The 25,812-nt window shown below is 55.6% G+C and overlaps 1 protein-coding gene across 1 annotated transcript in view; it reads right to left on the bottom strand.

The window, feature by feature from the left end:
* The window catches only part of LOC141978851 (hydroperoxide isomerase ALOXE3-like), a 32,514-nt gene extending 7,597 nt beyond the window's left edge, over window positions 1-24,917 (bottom strand). Inside the window, exons 1-9 of the mRNA XM_074941182.1 lie at window positions 24,629-24,917; window positions 7,423-7,627; window positions 5,609-5,693; window positions 5,309-5,431; window positions 3,533-3,636; window positions 2,519-2,691; window positions 2,075-2,218; window positions 1,248-1,451; window positions 831-917 (exon numbers count right to left, since the gene is read on the bottom strand). Of these exons, the coding sequence (XP_074797283.1) occupies window positions 831-917; window positions 1,248-1,451; window positions 2,075-2,218; window positions 2,519-2,691; window positions 3,533-3,636; window positions 5,309-5,431; window positions 5,609-5,693; window positions 7,423-7,627; window positions 24,629-24,832 (1,329 nt within the window). The 5' untranslated portion in view covers window positions 24,833-24,917. The remainder of the gene's footprint in view (window positions 1-830; window positions 918-1,247; window positions 1,452-2,074; window positions 2,219-2,518; window positions 2,692-3,532; window positions 3,637-5,308; window positions 5,432-5,608; window positions 5,694-7,422; window positions 7,628-24,628) is intronic.
* Between the last annotated feature and the right edge of the window lie 895 nt (window positions 24,918-25,812).

Below are 25,812 nucleotides of genomic sequence, written 5' to 3'. Positions count from 1 at the left end.
ATGTGTCGAAAGACTAAAATCAAGATATATCACATCTACTGCTTCTCCCCAGCCACTAGGCCAGCAACACTGTCCAAGAAGGAAATTAGGTTGGTCTGGCATGATTTGTTCTTGACAAATCCATTTGGGCCATTCCTTCTAACCCTATGATCCCCTGGGTACATATTGATTGTTTAATAATTTGTTCCAGTATCTTCCAGTTAGACTGACTGGTTTATGATTCCCTGGGTCCTTTGTTCTTCTTTTTGAAGACAGACGCCATGTTTGCCTTTCTCCAGGCTGCTGGGACCTCACCTGTCCTCCAGGAGTTCTTGAAGTTAATTGCTGACAGTACCGACAAGCTGAAAAAGCTGCTTTAGTTGGGATCGGTCCTGCTTTGAGCAGGGGGTTGGACTAGACACCTCCTGAGGTCCCTTCCAACCCTGATCTTCTATGAGTCTATGAAGAAGTGGCTGCATCCGCAGAGCCGTCCGGTGCAAACACTGGGACCAACTGAGATGGAGGATGGCCAGAAGAATCTGGTCTCCGGGAGGTTCCCAATGCTGTTTTCACAGCGAGACAATACGGGAAGAGAGCTTCAGGGGTTCCGGGTGAGACGGTAACTCGGGTGACAGGCACATTTTACTTCCAAGTACGTGGCTCTGGAAGGGGAGTGGGGGCTGGTAGTTAGAGCTGGGAGCCAGGACTCCTGGGTTCTCCCCCCGGCTTCGGGACGGAAGAGGGGGCCTAGTGGTTAGAGTAGGAGGACTGGGGGCCAGGACTCCTGGGTTCTCTCCCCAGCTCTGGGAGGGGAGCGGGGACCAATGCCCCTGACCGTGGCGTCCTCTCACCCTTTCGAAAACCCCTCCACGTCTGAGTAGCAGGGTCCTGGCCAGGACGTTGACGTGCAGCGTGTAGCGGGTGTGGGGCAGCAGCAGCTAGGGCGGAGAAGAGACAGAGGGGTGGGTGAGAGCAAGCAGGCAGCCACCCCCCACCCCCACCCCCGCATGTATCCGGGGAGGGGCAAGGACCCGGCCCCACCGAGAAGCCAGCAGCGGCTCCTTCTCCCCCATCATCTACGAGGTGGGGGAGGTGCTGGCGTGGGGCATGCCCAGCCTGGCACACCGGGCACATGAACCCTTCCGGGCACACGCACGGGCGGCTGGGCACAGCTGGATGCCGGGGGCGGGGCCCGTCCGGCACGCTTCCCCAGCTGGGCTCTTCCCTCCCGCACATCTGGGCACACCTGGCCCCCGGCCCCCCCTCACCTTGAAGAGCGGGTGGCACAGGGGCAGCTGGCGCAGGGTGGCCAGGGCGAAGGCCTCGTCGATCAGGTGGGTGAGCAGCAGGTGGCTGACGGTCTCGTGCACCAAGAATTCGGCGTAGCGCACCCAGGTCTTGGCCAGGGTCCAGTCCCACTCGGAGTCGCTGGGCAGGAAGATGGGGCTGTCGGGGCCCGGGCACTGGCTGAGCTGGGGGGGGGGGGGAGAAACACAGGAGGGGCGGGGGGGGCAGGTTGGCACATACCAGGTGTGTGAATCCTGCTGCTTCCCCCGGGGGGCCCAGGGGCTGGGACCTGGCTGCCAGGATGCGGGGACATGACGGTGCAGCAAATCCAGTGTTAGGAAGAGGAGACTCACAGAGCTGAGGTGTGCATAGGCACACCACTGGGCACACACACACAGAGCTGGGGTGTGCATAGACACACAACTGGGCACACACACACACAGAGCTGGGGTGTGCATAGGCACACAACTGGGCACACACACACACAGCTGGGCATACACAGGCACACAGAAGAGTGTGGGGGGATTAGGGAGCCAGGACTCCTGGGTTCTCTCCCTGGCTCTGTGAGAGGAGTGGGGGCTGGTGGTTAGAACACAGGGGGCTGGGAGTCAGGACTCCTGGGTTCTCTCCCCGGCTCTGGGAGGGGAGTGGGGTCTAGTGGTTAGAACACAGGGGGCCGGGAGCCAGGACTCCTGGGTTCTCTCCCTGGGCCGGTCTCTTAGACACAAGGCCCAGCTCTGGGACTGTGCAGGGGCCGGGGCTGTGGGGGGGTCCCGCCGGGCAGCGTGGGGGGGCCGGGGGCCGTTACCTGGATGGCTATGGGGACGAGCTCCCCGGAGGGCTGTAGGAGCAGCAGGCAGAGGGGCGCGGCAATGTACTGCTGGTAGCCGTTGATCGTGTTGGCCGGGATGCCCTCCAGGATTTGATAGTCAGCGAGGAAGATGTTCCCCTTCTGCAAGGCACAGGGGGAGCAGAGCGGAGTGCGGGGGCTGGGGGAAAGCTGAGACCCCAGGGCTGCGAGCTTCCCCGCAGCAGTGCCCTCTCCCAGCGCTGCGAGCTTCCCCGCAGCAGTGCCCTGGGACTAGCCCCTGGAGCTGAGTGGCCAGTGCGAGTGTGGCCCCTGGCCCTGGAGTTGGGCTGGCTGGACACCTCTGACCCATGGCTGCTCATGCCCGGAGCGACGCTGGAGAGGGAGCCGAGAGCCCAGACCGTGGCCGAGTCCCCCCAGGGGTGTCCCCGGCGCCCCACTTACCTCCAGCTCGTCCTGCAGGCTGGTGCTCTCCCCCAGGGAGGAGGCCACCATGGCCGGCGTGACGGGGAAGTTGCAGGGCAGCTCCGTGCAGCGCCGGATCAGCACCGGGTGGACCCCGTTCAGGAACTGGTACCCGAAGAACGTGTCCTCTCTCCAGTGCGCCCGCACGTACTCTGGGGGGACACGGGCAGGGCAGCCGCGGGGTTAACATGCCGGGCCGGGACTCAGGGGACCCGGGTCCGAGTCCTGCCCTGGGCGCCGGGGGCAGCTTGTGGCATCGCTCAGAGCCACGGCCTCCCCCCACTGGAGAATGGAACTAATGGTTCAGCAAGAGGGGGGTCCGATCTCGGGGGGGGTCTGGGCAGTGCCAGGCACAAGGGGGTCCCTGATTGCGATGGGGGGGAGGTCTGGGCAGCGCCTGGCACAAGGGGGTCCCTGGTTGTGGAAGGGGGCATCTGGGCAGTGCCTGGCACACGGGGGTCCCTGATTGCAGTTGGGGGGGTCTGGGCAGTGCCGAACACAAGGGGGTCCCTGGTCCAGGGAGGGGGGGGTCTGGGCAGTGCCTGGCACAAGGGGGTCCCTGATCGCAGTCGGGGAGGTCTGGGCAGCGCCCAGTGCAAGGGGGTCCCTGGTTGGGGGAGGAGGGGTCTGGGCAGCGCCTGGCACACGGGGGTCCCTGGTTGCGATCAGGGGGGTCTGGCACAAGGGGATCCCGGATCGCGGTCGGGGGGGGGGGTCTGGGCAGCACCTGGCACAAGGGGGTCCCTGGTCGCAGTCGGGGGGGTCTGTGCAGTGCCCGGCACACAGGGGTCCCTGATTGCAGTCGGAGGGGTCTGGCACAAGGGGGTCCCTGATCGCGGTTGGAGGGGGGGGTCTGGGCAGCGCCTGGCACAAGCATCACTGGGGTCTCTAGCCACCTGCGTCACACCCATCCCAATCATCCTGCTCTGTGCGTGGGGGCTCCCGAGGGCCCAGGCGAGCGGGGCTCGGGGTGGGGGTGGGGGGGTCACCCACCTGTGATCGGGGTCTTCTTGAAGCAGAAAACCTTGTTGATGTCGTCCAGCTTCGCCCAGGAGTTGGTGCAGCTCAGGAAACCCTTCAGGCGCAGCTCCACCTGCCTGGGGGGCAGAGAAACGTGTGGGAGCCCTGAGGGGGGGCTTGGAATGGCCCTTCCTCCCCCCAAGAACCAGGCATAACAAATCGGGCCCCTCTTTCTTCCCTCCAGAGACGCACTGGTGGAGCCACTCGTGGGGCAGCTGCCCCCGTCAGAGCGACGGGCTCAGGCTCTCGGCAGACTCAGGCAACATTGCTGCATTGGTTACACCTGGGTTTTCAAGGTCTTCTCCCCTACTACAAGGGCTTAGCATGAGTACTATGGGATGAGGGGGTGTATGCGGATGGACAGATAGACAGATAGATTGATAGGTGGCGATGGAGAGAGAGAGAGAGAGAATGGATGGGTAGGGTTAGGAGTAGGGTATAGAGCAGGATTAGGGGTTAGTCCCTGGGGCTGGGCCTTGGGGGCTGGGCTGCACACACCCATCCCTCCCGCACGTCAGGAAGGTGGATGTCTTGGGGAAGGGTCAGAGTTAAGGTTACAGAAAGGCGCCAGGCTACACGGTCAGGTTAAGGCTAGGGAAGGACTATAGGGCACTGGTAGAATGAGAAAAAGGGTATGGGGTATGGGCTAGGGTCGGATTAGGGAAAGGAGATAGTACGGGGTTAGGTTTGGGGCTAGGGTTTGGGTTTAGTCCCTGAGAATGACCTGGGCTGTGGGGGCCGGCAGTCACACGTTGACCCCGTGCTGGAGGAAGGGGGAGGTCTGGATGAAGGGTTAGGGTTATCGTGTAGGCTTGTGTATAGGGGTTAGGGTTAGTGTACAGGGTTAGGGTTACTGTACAGAACCCCTAACCCTATACACCTCTGCAGAAAAGGACGTGGGGATTACAGTGGAGGAGAAGCTGGATACGAGTCAGCAGTGTGCCCTTGTTCCCAAGAAGGCCAACGCCATCTTGGGCTGCATTAGTAGGAGTGTTGCCAGCAGATCGAGGGACGTGATCGTTCCCCTCTATTCGACACTGGTGAGGCCAGACCTGGAGTACTATGTCCAGTTTTGGGCCCCCCACTACAGAAGGGATGTGGACACATTGGAGAGAGTCCAGCGGAGGGCAACGAAAATGATCAGGGGTTGGGGCACAGGACTTACGAGGAGAGGCTGAGGGAACTGGGGATGTTTAGTCTGCAGAAGAGAAGAGTGAGGGGGGGATTTGATCGCAGCCTTCAACTGCCTGAAGGGGGGTCCCAAAGAGGATGAGCTCGGCTGGTCTCCGTGGTGACAGATGACAGAACAAGGAGCAATGGTCTCACGTTGCAGTGGGGGAGGTCTAGGTTGGATATTAGGAAACACTATTTCACTAGGAGGGGGGTGAAGCACTGGAATGGGTTCCCTAGGGAGGTGGTGGAATCTCCATCCTTAAAGGTTTTTAAGGCCCAGCTTGACAAAGCCCTGGCTGGGATGATTTAGTTGGGGTTGGTCCTGCTTTGAGCAGGGGGTTGGACTAGATACCTCCTGAGGTCCCTTCCAACCCTGATCTTCTATGAGTCTACGATTCTACTGGGTCCGTGTACAGCGTTAGGGTTACCGTACAGGGCTAGGGGTTAGGGTTAAGGTTACTGGATAGGGCTGTGTACAGGATTACGGTTACTGTACAGGGTTAGGGGTAATTTCTAAGGGCAGGCCTAGGGGCTCGGCGCTGGGGATGGGTCTGGCCGTGGGGAAGCCGCACTCACGCGTTCCCCCCGCGCAGCAGGAAGTTGGTGCTCTTGGTGAAGGAGTACATGGTGTTGCAGTCCAGCTCAATGATGCTCTCCACCGCCAGGCACCGGGGCAGGCCGGGGGCGTACTCCTTCCACCTGGGCAGGGAGAGACCGCCGGGGACGTTAGCCCTGGCCTGCCGCTGCCCCAACTAACCCTCAGCCGCAGTCCCGGGCCTACCTGTCCTGCGGTTCCTACCACCCCTCCATCCCCGGGACCCCGCGCGGGCCTGAGCCCCGGAGAGCCTCCCCAACCCCCACTGGGGTCTCACTCACCCATAGCACTCTCGTCGGTGCTTCAACTCAGCCTGCCGCTGCTCCAGCAGCCACGGGGAATCGGCATCATCGCAAACCGTCTGGCCTAGGCGAGAGGAGAGAAGGTGATAGAGAGAGAGACAGGGGTGTTTATGGGATAGATAGAGGGGTTGTACGGGGATGGATGGATAGAAGGCTGGATGGAGATGGATAGACCGAGGGGTGTGTATAGGGATGGATAGATGGAGGGGTGGATGGGGTTGGATAGAGGGGCATGTACGGGGATGGATAAATGAGGGGTGTGTACGGGGATGGATAGACAGAGGAGTGTGTACGGGGATGGATAGACAGAGGGGTGTGTACAGGGATGGATAGACTGAGGGGCATGTATGGAGATGGATAGAGGGGTGTACGGTGGTGGATAGACTGAGGGGCATGTAGGGGGATGGATAGACTGAGGGGTGCATATGGAGATGGATAGACGGAGGGGAGTGTACGGGGATGGATGGATAGAGGGGTGTGTACGGGGATGGCTAGACAGAGGGGCGTGTATGGAGATGGATAGAGGGGTGTGTACGGGGATGGCTAGACAGAGGGGCGTGTATGGAGATGGATAGAGGGGTGTACGGGGATGGATAGACAGAGGGGTCGTGTATGGGGATGAATAGACAGAGGGGTCATGTACGGGGATGGATAGACTGAGGGGTGTGTATGGAGATGGATAGACAGAGGGGAGTGTACGGGGATGGATGGATAGAGGGGTGTACAGGGATGGATAGACAGAGGGGTGTGTATGGGGATGGATAGACAGAGGGGCGTGTATGGAGATGGATAGAGGGGTGTACAGGGATGGATATACAGAGGGGTCGTGTACGGGGATGTATACACAGAGGGGTCGTGTACGGGGATGGATAGACAGAGGGGTCATGTACGGGGATGGATAGACTGAGGGGCGTGTATGGGGATGGATAGACTGAGGAGTGTGTATGGAGATGGATAGACTGAGGAGGGTGTACGGGGATGGCTAGACAGAGGGGTCATGTATGGGGATGGATAGACAGAGGGGTCGTGTATGGGGATGGATAGACAGAGGGGTCATGTACGGGGATGGATAGACTGAGGAGTGTGTATGGAGATGGATAGACTGAGGAGGGTGTACGGGGATGGCTAGACAGAGGGGTCATGTATGGGGATGGATAGACAGAGGGGTCGTGTATGGGGATGGATAGACAGAGGGGCGTGTATGGAGATGGATAGAGGGGTGTACAGGGATGGATAGACAGAGGGGTGTGTACGGGGATGGATAGACAGAGGGGTGTACGGGGATGGATAGAGGGGTGTACAGGGATGGATAGACAGAGGGGTCGTGTACGGGGATGGATAGACTGAGGGGCATGTACGGGGATGGATCGACTGAGGGGTGCATATGGAGATGGATAGACAGAGGGGAGTGTACGGGGATGGATAGACAGAGGGGCGTGTATGGAGATGGATAGAGGTGTATACAGGGATGGCTAGACAGAGGGGTCGTGTACGGGGATGGATAGACAGAGGGGTGTGTATGGGGATGGATAGACAGAGGGGCGTGTATGGAGATGGATAGACAGAGGGGCGTGTATGGAGATGGATAGAGGTGTATACAGGGATGGATAGACAGAGGGGTCGTGTACGGGGATGGCTAGACAGAGGGGTCATGTACGGGGATGGATAGACAGAGGGGTCGTGTACGGGGATGGATAGACAGAGGGGTCGTGTACGGGGATAGCTAGCTCGCTATGACCCCAAGCGGCACCAGGTCGGCCCCCATGCCCTGCCCCCAGCCCACAGCCCCCTACCTTTGCCCTCCCGCAGCTCCAGGGTGCGGTAGCCCTCGATCCACTGGTAGCAGGGGAAGCGGTAGCACTGGCCGTGGGGGGAGACGACCTCCACGAAGCTGCAGTACCAGTTGTCGCTGGGGTAGAAGGAGTAGGGCTCCTTGTGTAGCCGCACCAGGACGATGTCCCCCAGCCAGCGCCGGCTGCACAGCTTGAACTCCTCCACCTGCAGCGGGGGGCAGGGAGGGGGGACCAGAGCATGAAGGTGTGGCTCAGGGATTAATCCAGCAACTCAGGGGTTAACTGGCAGCATCTGTCTCCACCCCACAAATAAAGCACTTATTGGCCTCCTGTGCCCCCATTGTGTGGAAGTCTCCAAGAAAACACAGATCAGCCCGGTCACTGTTGCAACTAGTGTTCTACTTGGCACCTGCCTTTCATTCGCCCGGAGGTAGAGGCCAAGGCTTACCGGTTTGGCTACAGCTTGAGGTACCTCAGCGGAGCCTAGCCATGTCTAGGAGACAGGCGCAATCCCTTTCAAGCCTTGGTGAGCCCTCTGTTGGTGCCCCCCATGTTTCAGAAGCTGCCACAAATGGGTCAGAGCAGCCGTGTGCGTCAGCCTCAGTTAAAGGAGGGGCCAATGTCCTGCCCCCCTGCCCATCCAAGCCTGCTGCCGTGGGCTCGGCCCGACCCATCCATGCTTTGTGGGTCCATGAGAGGCGCAGTCCACTCCCCAGGTCCCCGCCAGGGCCCCAGTATTGAACCCCCAGCCTGCCAGGTCCTCGGGCGCCCTCCTGAGCCGCTGCCCCTCCTTGAACCTGCAGCCCCGGGGCAGCCGCGGGCTAGGCCCCCCGATGGGCTGGGCTTGCCACACTCTCCGTGGGTACCTGGACTATATAAAGACCCCAAGGGCCAGAGGAAGCTGGCTGAGCGACAGACCGATGCCTTTTGCCTCGCCCGGCCCTGCCCCACTGCCTCACCTGATCTCCTCCCCCCTCAATCCACTGACCCAGCCCCATGCACCGGATCTTCCGGCTACCGACCCTCCAAGCATAGCCCCGGATGTCCCCGAAACTGATCGACCTCCCGGCCCCTATCCGACCCCTTGAGTCTTGCTCTAGACCGGCCCCCCTTAGCCCGCCCCATCCCCCAGACATTATGGTCCCTACCAACCATTCCCCTGTGATCTCCAGCCCCTGGCGCTGGTGACTCACAAAAGCACCAGGCCTGCCATCTCAAAGGGGCAGCAGCTCGGGGCTGGCAGGGCACTTAACACCGCTGCGGTGAAATCACAAAACGAAGTGACTGGGCAACAAAATGGCAATTGAAATTTAATGGGATAAATGTACAGTGATGCACATTGGGAAAAATAACCCCAACTGTATATACAATATCATGGGGGCTAATTTAGCTACAACTAATCAGGAGAAAGATCTTGGAGTCATCATGGACAGTTCTCTGAAGACGTCCACGCAGTGCACAGCGGCAGTCAAAAAAGCAAACGGGATGTTAGGAATCATTAAAAAAGGGACAGAGAATAAGACGGAGAATATCTTTTTGCCCTTATATAAATCTGTGGAACTCCTTGCCTGAGGAGGTGGTGATGGCTAGGACAGTAACAGGGTTTAAAAGAGAACTGGATAAATTCATGGAGGTTAAGTCCACTAATGGCTGTTAGCCAGGATGGGTAAGGAATGGTGTCCCTAGCCTCTGTTGGTCAGAGGGTGGAGATGGATGGCAGAAGAGAGATCACTTGATGATTACCTGTTAGGTTCACTCCCTCTGGGGCACCTGGCGTTGGCCACTGTCGGTAGACAGGATGCTGGGCTGGACAGACCTTTGGTCTGACCCAGTATGGCCCTTCTTATGTTCTTAATCTAGTGCTAACGAAAAGGAGACTGAATTAGTTGTCCGAGTAGACGCAGATCGTGAGTCAGGGGGTTGGCCTCTAGGCCCTACCGTGAAACATATCAAAGCCAGTTTGGCAGCTTCTCTTCTGTCTCTTTAGACTGACTCCACAAAGGAATACAGGAACTGCTGCACTTGGATGGGACCAATGGGCCCATCTAGCCCGGTATCCCGTCTCCCACCCACGGAGAAACATTTTGCAATAACCTTCCCACAAGTGACACGTCTCCCTCGCTCAAGGCACTTGGGAACTGGCTGGGGACCAGGAACCGCAGGGCAGACAAGCCTTGTTTATTGCAGCAGGTGGAAATCTGGATGATATTACAATGATTTATAGAATGATTTAATCCCTCTGCTCAACCCTGCTTCGCTCTTCCAGTTAGCAGCAGTGAATGCTACTGTGAATGTAACCTTTAATCCAATTAAAGTTTTTGCTGCTTTTGTTGAATGTCCCATTAGTTATTTATCAGTTATTATAAATATAAGAAGAGGTCACATTTTCCATTTTCACATTTTTTCTGCCCTGCAAAGGGTAGAAATGGAGTTTAAAAAAAACAACCCCCCAAAAAACCCGAACCTAGATTCTCACAGATTCACATGACTCCAGGTGCTTGGGCCTTTACCCCAAAAATCGCATGATGCTCAAAAAAGTTAGGCAAGTTAGCAGCGCGGTAGAAATGCCAGTGCTGTTAACTATTTCAGTGCCATCCGCAAGTGTTCCCACACCATCCGTGTATAGGCTTGCTTAGGCCTGAGATAGACACACCCCAAATTCTTTTTGATACTCTTTAATCTTATACTAATATGTGTAAACAAAAGACAAAGACTAGGGGCGAGCTCGGCAGGTATATTTGGGCCTGCTAAAGAAGAGGAGGGGGGGAATAGGGAAGGGGGACACAGGCCGGGCTTTGCAGCGTCAGAGCTAGGAAGTGGGACACGGGGGACCAGACACTGCCGGCGTCTAGAGCAATGGACATGCTTGCTTGGAACTGACCCCAATAAACATCACATTGCCTGCACTATGGCCTCCTGGCTGCCTGCTTTCTGTCTGCGTGACAAGAACCAGGGGAGAGGGTGAAGGCACATCTACACACTCCCATCGGGACTACGGTGCACGAATGGATCTGTGGAACTCATTGCTGTGTGCAATGGGACCAGCGCACACTCCCTGGTTCCATACCAAGTGGTCAAGCCACTGTGGACCATACCCCATTTGTCTGTGACTATCCAGTGGACTTATAATACGGACAACAGCACGCAAAACCTGCACTGCCAACTAGACAGATTTAAAATATACACTCCAGAAGGGTGTTAAAAGACCTCGACCCCTGTCCGAGGAGGAGAAGCAGTTCGGGTGGTGGCCCGGATGTTGAACCATATTACAACGATCAGGGCTCCCGATGTTACTGTGGATTATTGTGGCTATCGGCCTATTGTTAAGTATGCTAATTTTGCGGTGGTTAAGCGGGGCACAGACCCACAAGGTACAACGGCTAATTGCCATGGAAGAGGCCCTCCACCACAATGTGACAGATAACTCGGAGACCCCACCTTCTCGGGAACACCATTATGGGGTGTCTGGCACACTCACTGGAATATGGATGTCCGTCTGAGGGAAGGGGCAGGCATAGGGGACCGTGGGACACATGCCACCTTGAGGGGAAGCCAGAGGGTCCTGCCCCCCAACTCCGCAGTCAGACGCGACTCTCGGCCAGCCAGTAAAACAGAAGGTTTATTAGATGACAGGAACATGGTCTAACACAGAGCTTGTAGGTGCAGAGAACAGGACCCCTCAGCTGGGTCCATTTTGGGGGCAGTGAGCCAGACAACCCCGTCTGCCCTTCACTCCATGTCCCAGCCAGCCCCCAACTGAAACTCCCTCCAGCCCCTCCTCCCCTGGGCTTTGTCCCTTTCTCGGGCCAGGAGGGCACCGGATTCCTTTGTTCTCAACCCTTTAGCTCTCACCTTGCAGGGGGGAAGGGCCCAGGCCATCAGTTGCGAGGAGACAGAGTGTTGGCCATTTATGTACACTGGCCCTTTGCTCTGCAACAATTACACCCCCATATCCCACCCCCTAGAGACTTAAGAAATGCATAGGGGAAACTGAGGCACCCCTACAGTATTCAGAGGAAACATTAAGAACAGTCCCACTTCTTCACCGTGGGAACAAAAGACAAAGACACGGCGTGTTACATCTGCCCACAGCCAGTGAGAAGCGATGGAATTAAAATGTTACAGGGAATGTAACTGACGAGCATAATTAGGGCGAGGCTTGTGAGGAGCCAGAGGGGAGGCAGCTGCGGGGGTTATAAGGAGCGGCCCCGCAGAGCGGAGGGGAGTCTCTCCCCAACAAGCAAGGGAGGAGGACAGGCTCCCAAGGATAGCACCGGAGACAGAGCAGAGATGGGCAGGCTCAGGGGAGTGGAGGGGACGCTCTGGCCTGTTACTTGCTAGGCTGCAGGCCCCAGCTGGAAGGGGCCAAGAAGGTGCAAGGGCCAAGGGGAAGTGGCCCAGGGATGATAGGCAGACAAGGAGGGTGGAGAGGCTGCTGCTAGAGGGTCCCTGGGTCAGGACCCAGAGGAGCGGGTGGGCCTGGGTCCCCCCATTGAACTGCACTGGGCATGGAGGAGCATGGCTGATACAGACTGCAACTTGCCCCTGCAGTGAGGGGTGAGACTTTGGGTTGTGGTTGGCCCCTGCGGCGGGGGCAAGCCAACGGACTGCCGTGACCCCCCCCGGAAGGCGGGTGAGGAAGAAGTAGTGGGCACTGCCGGAGGGCAGCATCCTAAAGAGGACACCGCCGAGTGGGGGAGCAAAGCGGGTCCGAAACAGCGGAGTAGAGCAGACAACGCGCAAGACCCCACCTGCAGAGGGCACTCCGGAGCTGGACTGAGCTCACTCCCGGGGCAGCCAGCAGGAGGCGCCCTTACTCGCTCCCACGGGGTACAAAAGCGGTGGGACAAAGACCCCCAGACCCACGCCCCTCCAAAATGGAACATGACCATAAGGGGTGGGACCCGGGGCGTGCACGGCTGGTATATTTGGGGCTGCTGAGGAAGGGGGAAATGGGGACACAGGCCAGGCTCTGCAGCGTCAGAGCTGGGAACAGAACCCTGAGACATAGACACTGCCGGCGTGTAGCGTCATGGATGTTTGCTTGGCACGAACCCCAATAAACATCAGATTGCCTGCACTTTGGACTTCTGGTCTTCTGCTTTCTGTCTGCATGGCAAGAACCAGGGGAGGGGGTGAAGGGAAAGCCCCCTAACACGCACCATCCCTTAGCGTGAAGAGAAAGCCCCCTAATGCGCACCATCCCTTAGCGTCCCTCCCAAACCATCATGAGTTTGGTTTACAAATCATGAGATTTTTTTAAAAAGCGGTAACCAGTGCGCTTTATATTTTTGAGGCATTTCTACATCTGGTCTATTTTCGGTACTTATCTGGCACCCACCACTGCTGTACGGAGGCACCTTGAATCTTTAATGCATTTACCCTCACTTTGTGAAGTAGTACAGTGCTGTTATCCCCATTACACAAGTGGGGAAACTGAGTCACAGAAAGGCTTTCCCACAGTGAGACTGCGGTAGCATAGGGAATAGAACCAGGATCTGTCATAGCCCTGGCAACTACTCTAATCTCTGGACCATCCTCCCCACGGGGTACAGAATGGATTTTTCAGTTCTGGCAATGCCAACAAAATTGGGGGGGAAAATTCACTTCTGGTCAAACCGAAAAAAAGCCAAGAGACATCATTTCAGGTGGAACAAAATATTTCATTCGACCTGAAACAAAACGTTTTGTTTTTGATCTCCAGCATTAATTTTTTAAATGTTTTAAACAAAAGGACAGATAAAAGGAAATGCTCCTTGCCTAGAAAAATTGAACGCTTTCATTCTGAAAATGAGAGGACCAAAAGATTCTGCTTTTTTTTATTTTGGCGCTCAAACAGTTCACTGGAATCAGTGCACATTTGTGAAAGGTTGTGCCAAATAGCCATTTTTCACCACAAAAAAAATTACAGTTGAAAATTTGCACCCCTTTCTCCTCTCCAGGATCAGCAGTAACATTCTCACAATAAAAGCTGCCAGTCTCCTGTCATAATCACATGGCTCCAGGCACTGGAGATTTAAGAAAAAAAACCCACCAACTATTAGGAGATCTTTTAAGCTGCACTTAGTCCAGCTTTTCTATGCAACCACAAGGACTAGAAACGTCAATATTTTTTCAAATGAACGCAGAGTAGCCCAGCATAACCCCATGACTCCAGAAGCTGGGGATTGATGATCAAACAGCCCCAAGTCACGAGCCTTGGTAACCGTGACATTATGCGTGTAATATAGTATCTCACTGAAAGGGGACAGGGCCAGAAAGAGTTAATTAACTCACAGACTGACCTGACCCATGGCCGAACTTTAAAGACTGGTTAGGAAGAGATGTAAATAAATAGAGCTTTGCAATGCAGCCGGCACTGTTAGAGACAGAAGGGGAGATGTTCGCTCAGGTCTTGTAATGTCAGCAAACAAGTCTTGTCTATTGCTAAGCTTTGGTTCAAAGATCAAAAAGGGAATATTAACATTTAGGAAGATACTTGAGTGAAATAGGGTTATTGTCTATATGTCTCTTTGAAGGTTGTGGTAACCTGTATCTGAACTGTTTAATGGATAAATTACCCTGTGCTAATTGCCATGATGTTTGGGAGAAGGAAAGTTAATGGGTAGTGATCAATGGCTCCATGTCTAGTTGGCAGCCAGTATCAAGCGGAGTGCCCCAAGGGTCAGTCCTGGGGCCGGTTCTGTTCAATATCTTCATAAATGATCTGGAGGATGGTGTGGATTGCACTCTCAGCAAGTTTGCAGACGACACTAAACTGGGAGGAGTGGTAGATACGCTGGAAGGTAGGGATAGGATACAGAGGGACCTAGACAAATTGGAGGATTGGGCCAAAAGAAACCTGATGAGGTTCAATAAGGATAAGTGCAGAGTCCTGCCCTTAGGATGGAAGAATCCCATGCACTGCTACGGACTAGGGACCGAATGGCTCGGCAGCAGTTCTGCGGAAAAGGACCTAGGGGTGACAGTGGACGAGAAGCTGGATATGAGTCAGCAGTGTGCCCTTGTTGCCAAGAAGGCCAATGGCATTTTGGGATGTATAAGTAGGGGCATTGCCAGCAGATCGAGGGACGTGATCGTTCCCCTCTATTCGACATTGGTGAGGCCTCATCTGGAGTACTGTCCAGTTTTGGGCCCCACACGACAAGAAGGATGTGGAAAAATTGGAAAACGTCCATCGGAGGGCAAGAAAAACTATTAGGGGGCTGGAGCACATGACTTATGAGGAGAGGCTGAGGGAACTGGGATGTTTAGTCTGCGGAAGCGAAGAATGAGGGGGGATTTGATACCAGCCTTCAACTACCTGAAAGGGGGTTCCAAAGAGGATGGCTCTAGACTGTTCTCAGTGGGAGCTGATAACAGAACAAGGAGCAATGGTCTCACGTTGCAGTGGGGGAGGTTTAGGTTGGATATTAGGAAAAACTTTTTCACTAGGAGGGTGGTGAAACACTGGAATGCGTTACCTAGGGAGGTGGTGGAATCTCCTTCCTTAGATATTTTTAAGGTCAGGCTTGACAAAGCCCTGGCTGGGATGATTTAGTTGGGTTTGGTCCTGCTTTGAGCAGGGGGTTGGACTAGATACCTCCTGAGGTCCCTTCCGACTCTGATATTCTATGATTCTATAAGCCGATTGTTTTCTCAGGCCAAAAGGCTGCAGGAAATGTCTAAAAACCTTGGGACACGATCCTTCTTCATCTCAGATCTGCTTTGGGTTTTGTGGCAAATGGCCAGCACTACTTTGATGGGTCTCGTGCTGTCTCTTCTTGGGGAGGGTTCAGGGCACCATTTCTCGCCCCTGAACTGGGGTACTAACTGCCCCACTAGTGTCCTAGAGGAGGGGAGTGGTGACAGAGGGACCCGGGCCCGCCCCCTACTCCGGGTCCCAGCCCAGGGGCCCTAGGGATAGCGGTAAACCTCTTGAACTAGCGGTTCCTTCCCCTGGACTACTTCCCTTTCCTGCCCTTCAGCTTGTGGGGCTTCCTGCCCTCCCTTTGCACAAACCAGGTGTCCCTTTACCGAGGGTCTTGGTCTTCTTAGCTCACCGCAGCACTTCTCCAAACTCTCCTCTGTTTCCCTTCAAACTGCTCTCTGCTCCCACGCCGATCCACTCTGCTTCAACTCCTCCAAACTGCTCTCTGCTCCCACGCCGATCCACTCCGCTTCAACTCCTCCAAACTGCTCTCTGCTCCCACGCCGATCCGCTCCGCTTCAACTCCTCCAAACTGCTCTTTGCTCCCATGCCGATCCGCTCCGCTTCAACTCCTCCAAACTGCTCTCTGCTCCCACGCCGATCCGCTCCGCTTCAACTCCTCCAAACTGCTCTCTGCTCCCACGCCAATCCGCTCCCCTTCAACTCCTCCAAACTGCTCTCTGCTCCCACGCCGATCCACTCCGCTTCAACTCCTCCAAACTGCTCTCTGCTCCCACGCCAATCCACTCTGCTTCAACTCCTCCAAACTGCTCTCTGCTCCCACGCCGATCCGCTCCGCTTCAACTCCTCCAAACTGCTCTTTGCTCCCATGCCGATCCGCTCCGCTTCAACTCCTCCAAACTGCTCTTTGCTCCCATGCCGATCCGCTCCGCTTCAACTCCTCCAAACTGCTCTCTGCTCCCACGCCGATCCGCTCCGCTTCAACTCCTCCAAACTGCTCTCTGCTCCCACGCCAATCCGCTCCCCTTCAACTCCTCCAAACTGCTCTCTGCTCCCACGCCGATCCACTCCGCTTCAACTCCTCCAAACTGCTCTCTGCTCCCACGCCAATCCACTCTGCTTCAACTCCTCCAAACTGCTCTCTGCTCCCACGCCGATCCGCTCCGCTTCAACTCCTCCAAACTGCTCTCTGCTCCCGCGCCGATCCGCTCCGCTTCAACTCCTCCATACTGCTCTTTGCTCCCATGCCGATCCGCTCCGCTTCAACTCCTCCAAACTGCTCTCTGCTCCCACGCCGATCCGCTCCGCTTCAACTCCTCCAAACTGCTCTCTGCTCTCACGCCGATCCATTCCGCTTCAACTCCTCCAAACTGCTCTTTGCTCCCACGCCGATCCGCTCCGCTTCAACTCCTCCAAACTGCTCTTTGCTCCCATGCCGATCCGCTCCGCTTCAACTCCTCCAAACTGCTCTTTGCTCCCATGCCGATCCGCTCCGCTTCAACTCCTCCAAACTGCTCTCTGCTCCCACGCCGATCCGCTCCGCTTCAACTCCTCCAAACTGCTCTCTGCTCTCACGCCGATCCATTCCGCTTCAACTCCTCCAAACTGCTCTCTGCTCCCACGCCGATCCGCTCCGCTTCAACTCCTCCAAACTGCTCTTTGCTCCCATGCCGATCCGCTCCGCTTCAACTCCTCCAAACTGCTCTCTGCTCCCACGCCGATCCACTCCGCTTCAACTCCTCCAAACTGCTCTCTGCTCCCACGCCAATCCACTCTGCTTCAACTCCTCCAAACTGCTCTTTGCTCCCATGCCGATCCGCTCTGCTTCAACTCCTCCAAACTGCTCTCTGCTCCCACGCCGATCCGCTCCGCTTCAACTCCTCCAAACTGCTCTCTGCTCTCACGCCGATCCATTCCGCTTCAACTCCTCCAAACTGCTCTCTGCTCCAACGCCGATCCACTCTGCTTCAACTCCTCCAAACTGCTCTCTGCTCCCACGCCGATCCGCTCCGCTTCAACTCCTCCAAACTGCTCTCTGCTCCCGCGCCGATCCGCTCCGCTTCAACTCCTCCAAACTGCTCTCTGCTCCCACGCCGATCCGCTCCCCTTCAACTCCTCCAAACTGCTCTCTGCTCCCGCGCCGATCCACTCCGCTTCAACTCCTCCAAACTGCTCTCTGCTCCCATGCCAATCCACTCTGCTTCAACTCCTCCAAACTGCTCTTTGCTCCCATGCCGATCCGCTCTGCTTCAACTCCTCCAAACTGCTCTCTGCTCCAGCGCCGATCCACTCTGCTTCAACTCCTCCAAACTGCTCTCTGCTCCCACGCCGATCCGCTCCGCTTCAACTCCTCCAAACTGCTCTCTGCTCCAACGCCGATCCACTCTGCTTCAACTCCTCCAAACTGCTCTCTGCTCCCGCGCCGATCCACTCTGCTTCAACTCCTCCAAACTGCTCTCTGCTCCTGCGCCGATCCACTCTGCTTCAACTCCTCCAAACTGCTCTCTGCTCCAACGCCAATCCACTCCGCTTCAACTCCTCCAAACTGCTCTCTGCTCCCACGCCAATCCACTCCGCTTCAACTCCTCCAAACTGCTCTCTGCTCCCACGCCAATCCACTCTGCTTCAACTCCTCCAAACTGCTCTTTGCTCCCACGCCGATCCGCTCCCCTTCAACTCCTCCAAACTGCTCTCTGCTCCCACGCCGATCCGCTCCGCTTCAACTCCTCCAAACTGCTCTCTGCTCCCACGCCGATCCGCTCCCCTTCAACTCCTCCAAACTGCTCTCTGCTCCCACGCCGATCCACTCCGCTTCAACTCCTCCAAACTGCTCTCTGCTCCCATGCCAATCCACTCTGCTTCAACTCCTCCAAACTGCTCTTTGCTCCCATGCCGATCCGCTCTGCTTCAACTCCTCCAAACTGCTCTCTGCTCCCACGCCAATCCACTCTGCTTCAACTCCTCCAAACTGCTCTCTGCTCCCACGCCGATCCGCTCCCCTTCAACTCCTCCAAACTGCTCTCTGCTCCCGCGCCGATCCACTCTGCTTCAACTCCTCCAAACTGCTCTCTGCTCCCACGCCAATCCGCTCCGCTTCAACTCCTCCAAACTGCTCTCTGCTCCCACGCCGATCCACTCTAATTGGCTTCAGGTGATTTAATTAATCTATAGCAAACTTTCTTCCCTCTACAGGGAATAAGGCTCCCTTCTAACACTCTCCTGCTGCCCTCTGGCCATGCTGTATCATAGTTTAAAGAGAGGAAAACCTTAAGCCATAAGAATTGAGATCCCCAGTCACTGACTGGAGTCAACCTGAGCATGGACATTGGACTATAACCTCTGGACTATTTCTAAAAGAACCTTTGGCAACTACAAACTCATCTCTGCTCTGTGTCTGAACCTCAAGAAATTGAACTCAAGTCTGTCTGAACATTGATCTTTTAACCAACTCTCTCTCTCTCTTTTCTTTTTTAATAAATGTTAGTTTAGTTAACAAGAATTGACTATAAGCGTGTATTTTGGGTAAATAGAAAAGGAGTAGTTGTGGCACCTTACATTTGACCTGGGTCCGGGGCTTGGTCCTTTGGGGTCAGGAGAACCTTTTCTTCTATATGATGAGACAAGATTTTCAGAATTTATCATCCTATGTTTGACGTGTGTGTCTGGATGGAGGCCGGAGGCTGGATCACTTTAAGGGAACTGCGTTGTTTGGACTTCTGAGTCACCCGGGAGGTGCTACAGAAGCTGTTTTGGGCTGGCTGGGTAAATCTAAGTATTAAAATATCCACCAGCTTCTGGGGTTTGTCTGCCCCGTTTTGTTTGCCGTTCACCCTAATTCAGTGACCTCAGCTGGCTCCCACGGGCAGCATCGTTTCAGCGACCCCTGCACTTTCTACTGGGAGGTTCTGTCCACTGAGCCTGGCCCCATTCTACTAGTACTCACCGCCCCAGGGTTGAAGTCCTTCCCGCAGTTGTTGAGGGGCTTCTTGTCACTCTCCTCGTGGGTCCCCACCAGGGTGATGGAGATGGAGCTGAACGTCCCGGCTAGCAGGAAGTTCCCGGTGGTGACGCGGACTTTGTAGGTGCACATCGTAGTTGGTGAGGCAGGGAGGAGCGTATCTGGCAGGATCCCTTGTCTGACTGTCTATCCTTGCCGGAGAGCTGGTGCTATTTCCCAGCCCTGCCCCGCTGCTGGATTTTATATTGCCCTCATTAAGCAGCCAATGATGTGAGCTGCGAGTTCTTCCAGGGATCAGCCACCCCCAGCATCATGATGGGTTGGACACAGGCAAAGGGTGGTGAGGCTGACTTGGCTAATTTTCATTTCCAATATATGATTAAGGAGGCCTCCGCCCCCCGCTCACACAGGGTGACAAAACAAAGCAGTGACAGCCCACGGACTCTCAGGGGGCCCCTAAAGTGGAGAAATCCCACTGCACAATTTTGGGGGGCACATTATGGGTTCTTCTTGCTGCTTCACAAAATTCAGCGGGCGATCAAGGGGCTTCTTATAGCAGAGTTGGTAGCAGGGAATGATTTTCAGGCATAGAATCATAGAATCATAGAATATCAGGGTTGGAAGGGACCTCAGGAGGTCATCTAGTCCAACCCCCTGCTCAAAGCAGGACCAATCCCCAATCAAATCATCCCAGCCAAGGCTTTGTCAAGCCTGACCTTAAAAACTTCTAAGGAAGGAGATTCTACCACCTCCCTAGGTAACGCATTCCAGTGTTTCACCACCTTCCTAGTGAAAAAGTTTTTCCTAATATCCAACCTAAACCTCCCCCACTGCAACTTGAGACCATTACTCCTTGTCCTGTCCTCTTCTACCACTGAGAATAGTCGAGAACCATCCTCTCTGGAACCACCTCTCAGGTAGTTGAAAGCAGCTATCAAATCCCCCCTCATTCTTCTCTTCTGCAGACTAAACAATCCCAGTTCCCTCAGCCTCTCCTCATAACTCATGTGTTCCAGACCCCTAATCATTTTTGTTGCCCTTCGCTGGACTCTCTCCAATTTATCCACATCCTTCTTGTAGTGCGGGGCCCAAAACTGGACACAGTACTCCAGATGAGGCCTCACCAATGTCGAATAGAGGGGAACGATCACGTCCCTCGATCTGCTCGCTATGCCCCTACTTATACATCCCAAAATGCCATTGGCCTTCTTGGCAACAAGGGCACACTGCTGACTCATATCCAACTTCTCGTCCACTGTAACCCCTAGGTCCTTTTCCGCAGAACTGCTGCCGAGCCATTCGGTCCCTAGTCTGTAGCTGTGCATTGGGTTCTTCCGTCCTAAGTGCAGGACTCTGCACTTGTCCTTGTTGAACCTCATCAGGTTTCTTTTGGCCCAATCCTCCAATTTGTCTAGGTCCCTCTGTATCCTATCTCTGCCCTCCAGCGTATCTACCACTCCTCCCAGTTTAGTATCATCCGCAAATTTGCTGAGAGTGCAATCCACACCATCCTCCAGATCATTTATGAAGATATTGAACAAAACCGGCCCCAGGACCGACCCTTGGGGCACTCCACTTGACACCGGCTGCCAACTAGACGTGGAGCCATTGATCGCTACCCGTTGAGCCCGACAATCTAGCCAACTTTCTACCCACCTTATAGTACATTCATCCAGCCCATACTTCTTTAACTTGCTGACAAGAATACTGTGGGAGACCGTGTCAAAAGCTTTGCTAAAGTCAAGAAACAATACATCCACTGCTTTCCCTTCATCCACAGAATCAGTAATCTCATCATAGAAGGCGATTACACGGAGTGCCCGGGCGATGCTCTGGAACTGCTCCCCATGAAGCCAGTCAGGACTCTGGGGCAGTCGCCTTCCGGTGAGCAGCCTGTCCGCAGGGCAAACAGCTCACACGGCTTCCCCCTTCCTGGGTCTGACCTCGGAGCATTCAGCATCCTCTGCCCCTCCGTGTGCTTCCCACAGCGAGACCGCTCAGGCGGGGCTCCTGGGGAAGCCAGAGGGTCCTGCACCCCAACTCCGCAGTCAGACGGGACTCTCAGCCAGCCAGTAAAACAGAGGTTTATTAGACGACAGGAACATGGTCTAAAACAGAGCTTGCAGGTGCAGAGAACAGGACCCCTCAGCTGGGTCCATTTTGGAGGGCAGTGAGCCAGACAACCACGTCTGCACTTCACTCCATGTCCCAGCCAGCCTCCAAACTGAAACTCCCTCCAGCCCCTCCTCCTCTGGGCTTTGTTCCTTTCCCAGGCCAGGAGGTCACCTGATTCCTTTGTTCTCCAACCCTTTAGCTCTCACCTTGCAGGGGGGAAGGGTCCAGGCCATCAGTTGCCAGGAAACAGGGTGTCGGCCATTCTCTGTGTCCAGACCCCTGCACACACCTGCCCTCTAGGGCTCTGCAGTGATCATACACCCTTACCCCACCACCTAGATACTTAAGAACTGCATAAGGGAAATTGAGGCACCCCCACAATATTCGGAGGAACCATTAAGAACAGTCCCACTTCGTCACATCTCTCCCCCCTTCGAGATCGAACTGAGCGGGGTCACTTTAGGCGGTGACCTGGGGAAGTTCGAAGCCACCAACGTTCCCATGGATGCCCCAGCGTCTCTGCCATTCCTTGGTAGGAGTTACACCAGGCCCTTCCAGTTTCACGCCCTCCCTTAGGTCGGGGATGGTCGATAGCACTCGCAGGCCGCATGTGGGAAGGTTTCTGCGGCCCGCCCTTTGGCCACCCCAAAACCCCAGGGGGTCAAACTTGGATTGGGTCTTCTCCCCAACAAGCTGGCCAAACACAGCCACTTGGTTATCGGACTGTTTAAGTTTCTTAACAGCTTTCACTCCATCTGAGACCTTCTCAAAGCTATCCACACTGTGTCTTTCAACAGGACAGTCAGTGGATCCATTCACAACAGAAAATTTCTGGCTGTTAGGAACTGAAACTTTCTTGATTAAATCACTTTCACACCCTTCAGTTGCAGTAAACTGCTTGCAAAGACTCCATGAGGATTCCTTTCCCTAGGGCTTTTCTATGCAACAATTCACCCCTCCCAGAAATTCTGCTCTTACCCTCTTTACCTAGGGCTTGCTCTAGAGGAACACGTTCCTGAGCAACAACAGACTCTTTCTGGGTCTCCCTTACATCCAGAATTACCTATGGCCCGTCCGGTGGATTCCTACACAATCCCCTTTCAGGCAAACTGACAGACTTCCTAGATAAATGGTCAGAAGCCTTCTCCTTCCCTTTGCCACACACAAGTTCAGGAATCTTTTCCTTCTTGCTACAGGTTTCCACACCCTCCATAGGTAACACAATCACATCACCTTCACGCTCTCCTTGTGCCCTGGCTAGGATCTCACCCTGATTAGACAGAGTTGCGACACCCTTTCCCAACCACACACGAGCAACAGGCAAAATACAAGCACCAGAATTGTCTGGTCTCTGGGATTTTACATAGACACTAACTGGATGCGACCTAGTTACAGGGCCATTCTCCTGAGCAGACACAAACTTAGGACCATTCCCTTCCTGGGCTTTAGCTGAATCCAGAACCAGCTCTGAGACAACTGCACAACGCTCAACCATCACAGGCTGCAAGGCCCCTTCTGTCTGCTCCACAGACCAAGAAGAGCCGGACACACTTTCTCCTTTACCAGACACACAGCTTGGGATCTCATTCCCCTTGTCCCAGCACACAAGGCTGGTCACAGACACCTGCTTGGAGATCAGGGTAGCTCCCTCCACAGGCAAGTCAATACCTCTGACAGGCACAGGCACGTTTCCTTCACTGTCCCAATTCTCCACCCAGCTAACAGGTAAGGTCCAGGGACACTCATCTTCCACTCTCCTCGCCTTCCCACCCTGCTGACTGGACAAAGCCATCAGATCACAAGGCTGCCTAGGCTCATCCAAACTTTCCTTACCAAACACCTTGCCACTCCCCACAGATCCCCTCCCCTGCCTGTGTCTCCCCCCACTCAGCTGGGGTCTCAGCTCCCCCTGTGCTCAGCGCTGCCCTTGCTGTGCCAGTGGGGGTAGGCAGCGAGCTCGCTGCTTTCCTCAGTGCATCAGAGCCAGCCTGAGCCCCCTCTCCAGTGTGCAAGGGCGCAGGGAGCATCTCTCTGTCCCACCCAGCCCCAGGGGTCTGCTTACAGGCAGGCAGGTAGCCTGAGCCTAGCGGCTCCTCCCTGCTGCCAGCCAGGTCATCTGCATTTTCACTGACCGTTTCCCTCTCCACCGATTGGTTCCCTGGATTCAAATCCAAACCCTTGGCCGTTACAGGAGCAGGGCCTGGATCCTGTCCCAAAGAGACACAGTCACCCCACAACAGGGTCTCGCAGCCGATATCCTGGAGAACCCCAACAACCAGCCAGCCCCACCCCTCCTGGGTCTGCACAGGGATCTGGGCCATAGGCAGGGCGAGGGGCTTCGTCCCTGGGACCCTCACCCAGCTCACACAGCCCCTCAACCTCTGAGGCTGCACCACCCAGGGCCTGACAACAGTTCTCTCTGTCCCAGGATCTCGCCACCCCACGAATGTCTCCCCATTGACCATCACCTTCCGCTCCCACTGGGGGTCCGAGGGGCCTGGCCCCAGGAAACTCCACACAGACATATAGGTTGGGGTCAGGAGTGGGAGCCTGTCCACCTCCCCACCCATCTGGCCGACAGAGTCTATGGCCTTGGGACCCAGCAAGGGAGCTAGACACCGGGGCTTTTCCGCAGGGTCCCCCTGGTTCAAATCTCCAGCCTGCTCAAAGGCAGTGAGGTGGGCATCCACATCCCCCCCCTCCTTAACCAGGGGCAGCAATTTAGTCTCGAGGTTCCCTGCGGAACTGGCCCCCCGGGGTCTATCCCCACTCACCCCGGGGAGGTTCCCTGGGCCTCTCCGCTCCCCCACCGCCAGTTCATGCTGCTCCTTCTCCTGCAGCTCTTTCTCAGGCTCTCACTGTCTCTCACAGTCCTCTTGCTCTCTCGGACTCAGCTCCAATCCCGTCCGTCTCCGATCCCCCGACGGGGAACCCGATCGTGAAGACCCTCGTCTGGTCAGGGACAGGAGTCTTGGCGATGCCTGGCTACTACTCCAGCTGCTCCCAGATCCTGCTATAGCCCCATTTGGGGTCAGGAATCTGTCCCTTAGAGCGGTCATCCTCCTCCAGCGGCACGATTAACTGTGCTTTGGTGAACTTTCCAATGCTCAACCCTCTCTTTCTGCACAGGGTTACAATGTCCTTCTTAAGAAGACGGTGACAGGCCATCACTCCGCTCTTCCCAAGTTGTTGTGGACTCACAGGCCTGTGTGCTCGCAGCTCCCCACGGTTTCCAGGGAGAACCCCTAGTGTGCCAGCCCTTCTCGAGGTCACCCCCTCTTTGCCAGGGTCGAGCTGCAGACTCCTCCGCCCCTGGGACCGCTCGCTGCAGTCCCCCGGGGGACCCTGTTACTGCAAAAGTCCTTTTCTCTGGTCACACAATCCTAGGGGTTAACCGCCCCCTGAAACCGTCTCTCTCTGAATCTTCAGCACGCCTAGTCCCCATCAATCCCCCTTTGTTTTACTGCTCCCCAGTCACTTACTGCAGGAAGCGCCATCCACGGGGTGCAGTAGATCCCACCGCTGCCACCAGTTGTCACGGAGTGCCCGGGCGATGCTCTGGAACTGCTCCCCATGAAGCCAGTCAGGACTCTGGGGCAGTCGCCTTCCGGTGAGCAGCCTGTCCGCAGGGCAAACAGCTCACCCGGCTTCCACCTTCCTGGGTCTGACCTCGGAGCATTCAGCATCCTCTGCCCCTCCGTGTGCTTCCCACAGCGAGACCGCTCAGGCGGGGCTCCTGGGGAAGCCAGAGGGTCCTGCACCCCAACTCCGCAGTCAGACGGGACTCTCAGCCAGCCAGTAAAACAGAGGTTTATTAGACGACAGGAACATGGTCTAAAACAGAGCTTGCAGGTGCAGAGAACAGGACCCCTCAGCTGGGTCCATTTTGGAGGGCAGTGAGCCAGACAACCACGTCTGCACTTCACTCCATGTCCTAGCCAGCCTCCAAACTGAAACTCCCTCCAGCCCCTCCTCCTCTGGGCTTTGTTCCTTTCCCAGGCCAGGAGGTCACCTGATTCCTTTGTTCTCCAACCCTTTAGCTCTCACCTTGCAGGGGGGAAGGGTCCAGGCCATCAGTTGCCAGGAAACAGGGTGTCGGCCATTCTCTGTGTCCAGACCCCTGCACACACCTGCCCTCTAGGGCTCTGCAGTGATCATACACCCTTACCCCACCACCTAGATACTTAAGAACTGCATAAGGGAAATTGAGGCACCCCCACAATATTCGGAGGAACCATTAAGAACAGTCCCACTTCGTCACACCCTTCATCCACAGAATCAGTAATCTCATCATAGAAGGCGATTAGATTAGTCAGGCATGACCTTCCCTTAGTGAATCCATGCTGACTGTTCCTGATCACTTTTCTTTCGTGTAAGTGCTTCAGGATTGATTCCTTGAGGACCTGCTCCATGATTTTTCCGGGGACTGAGGTGAGGCTGACTGGCCTGTAGTTCCCAGGATCCTCCTTCTTCCCTTTTTTAAAGATTGGCACTACATTAGCCTTTTTCCAGTCATCTGGGACTTCCCCCGTTCGCCACGAGTTTTCAAAGATAATGGCCAATGGCTCTGCAATCACATCCACCAATTCCTTTAGCACTCTCAGATGCAACTCGTCCGGCCCCATGGACTTGTGCACGTCCAGCTTTTCTAAATAGTCCCTAACCA

This window comes from Natator depressus, chromosome 28 (genome assembly GCF_965152275.1).
Source record: "Natator depressus isolate rNatDep1 chromosome 28, rNatDep2.hap1, whole genome shotgun sequence".
Lineage (NCBI taxonomy): Eukaryota > Metazoa > Chordata > Testudines > Cheloniidae > Natator > Natator depressus.
This window is presented reverse-complemented; position numbering and strand designations above follow the sequence as displayed.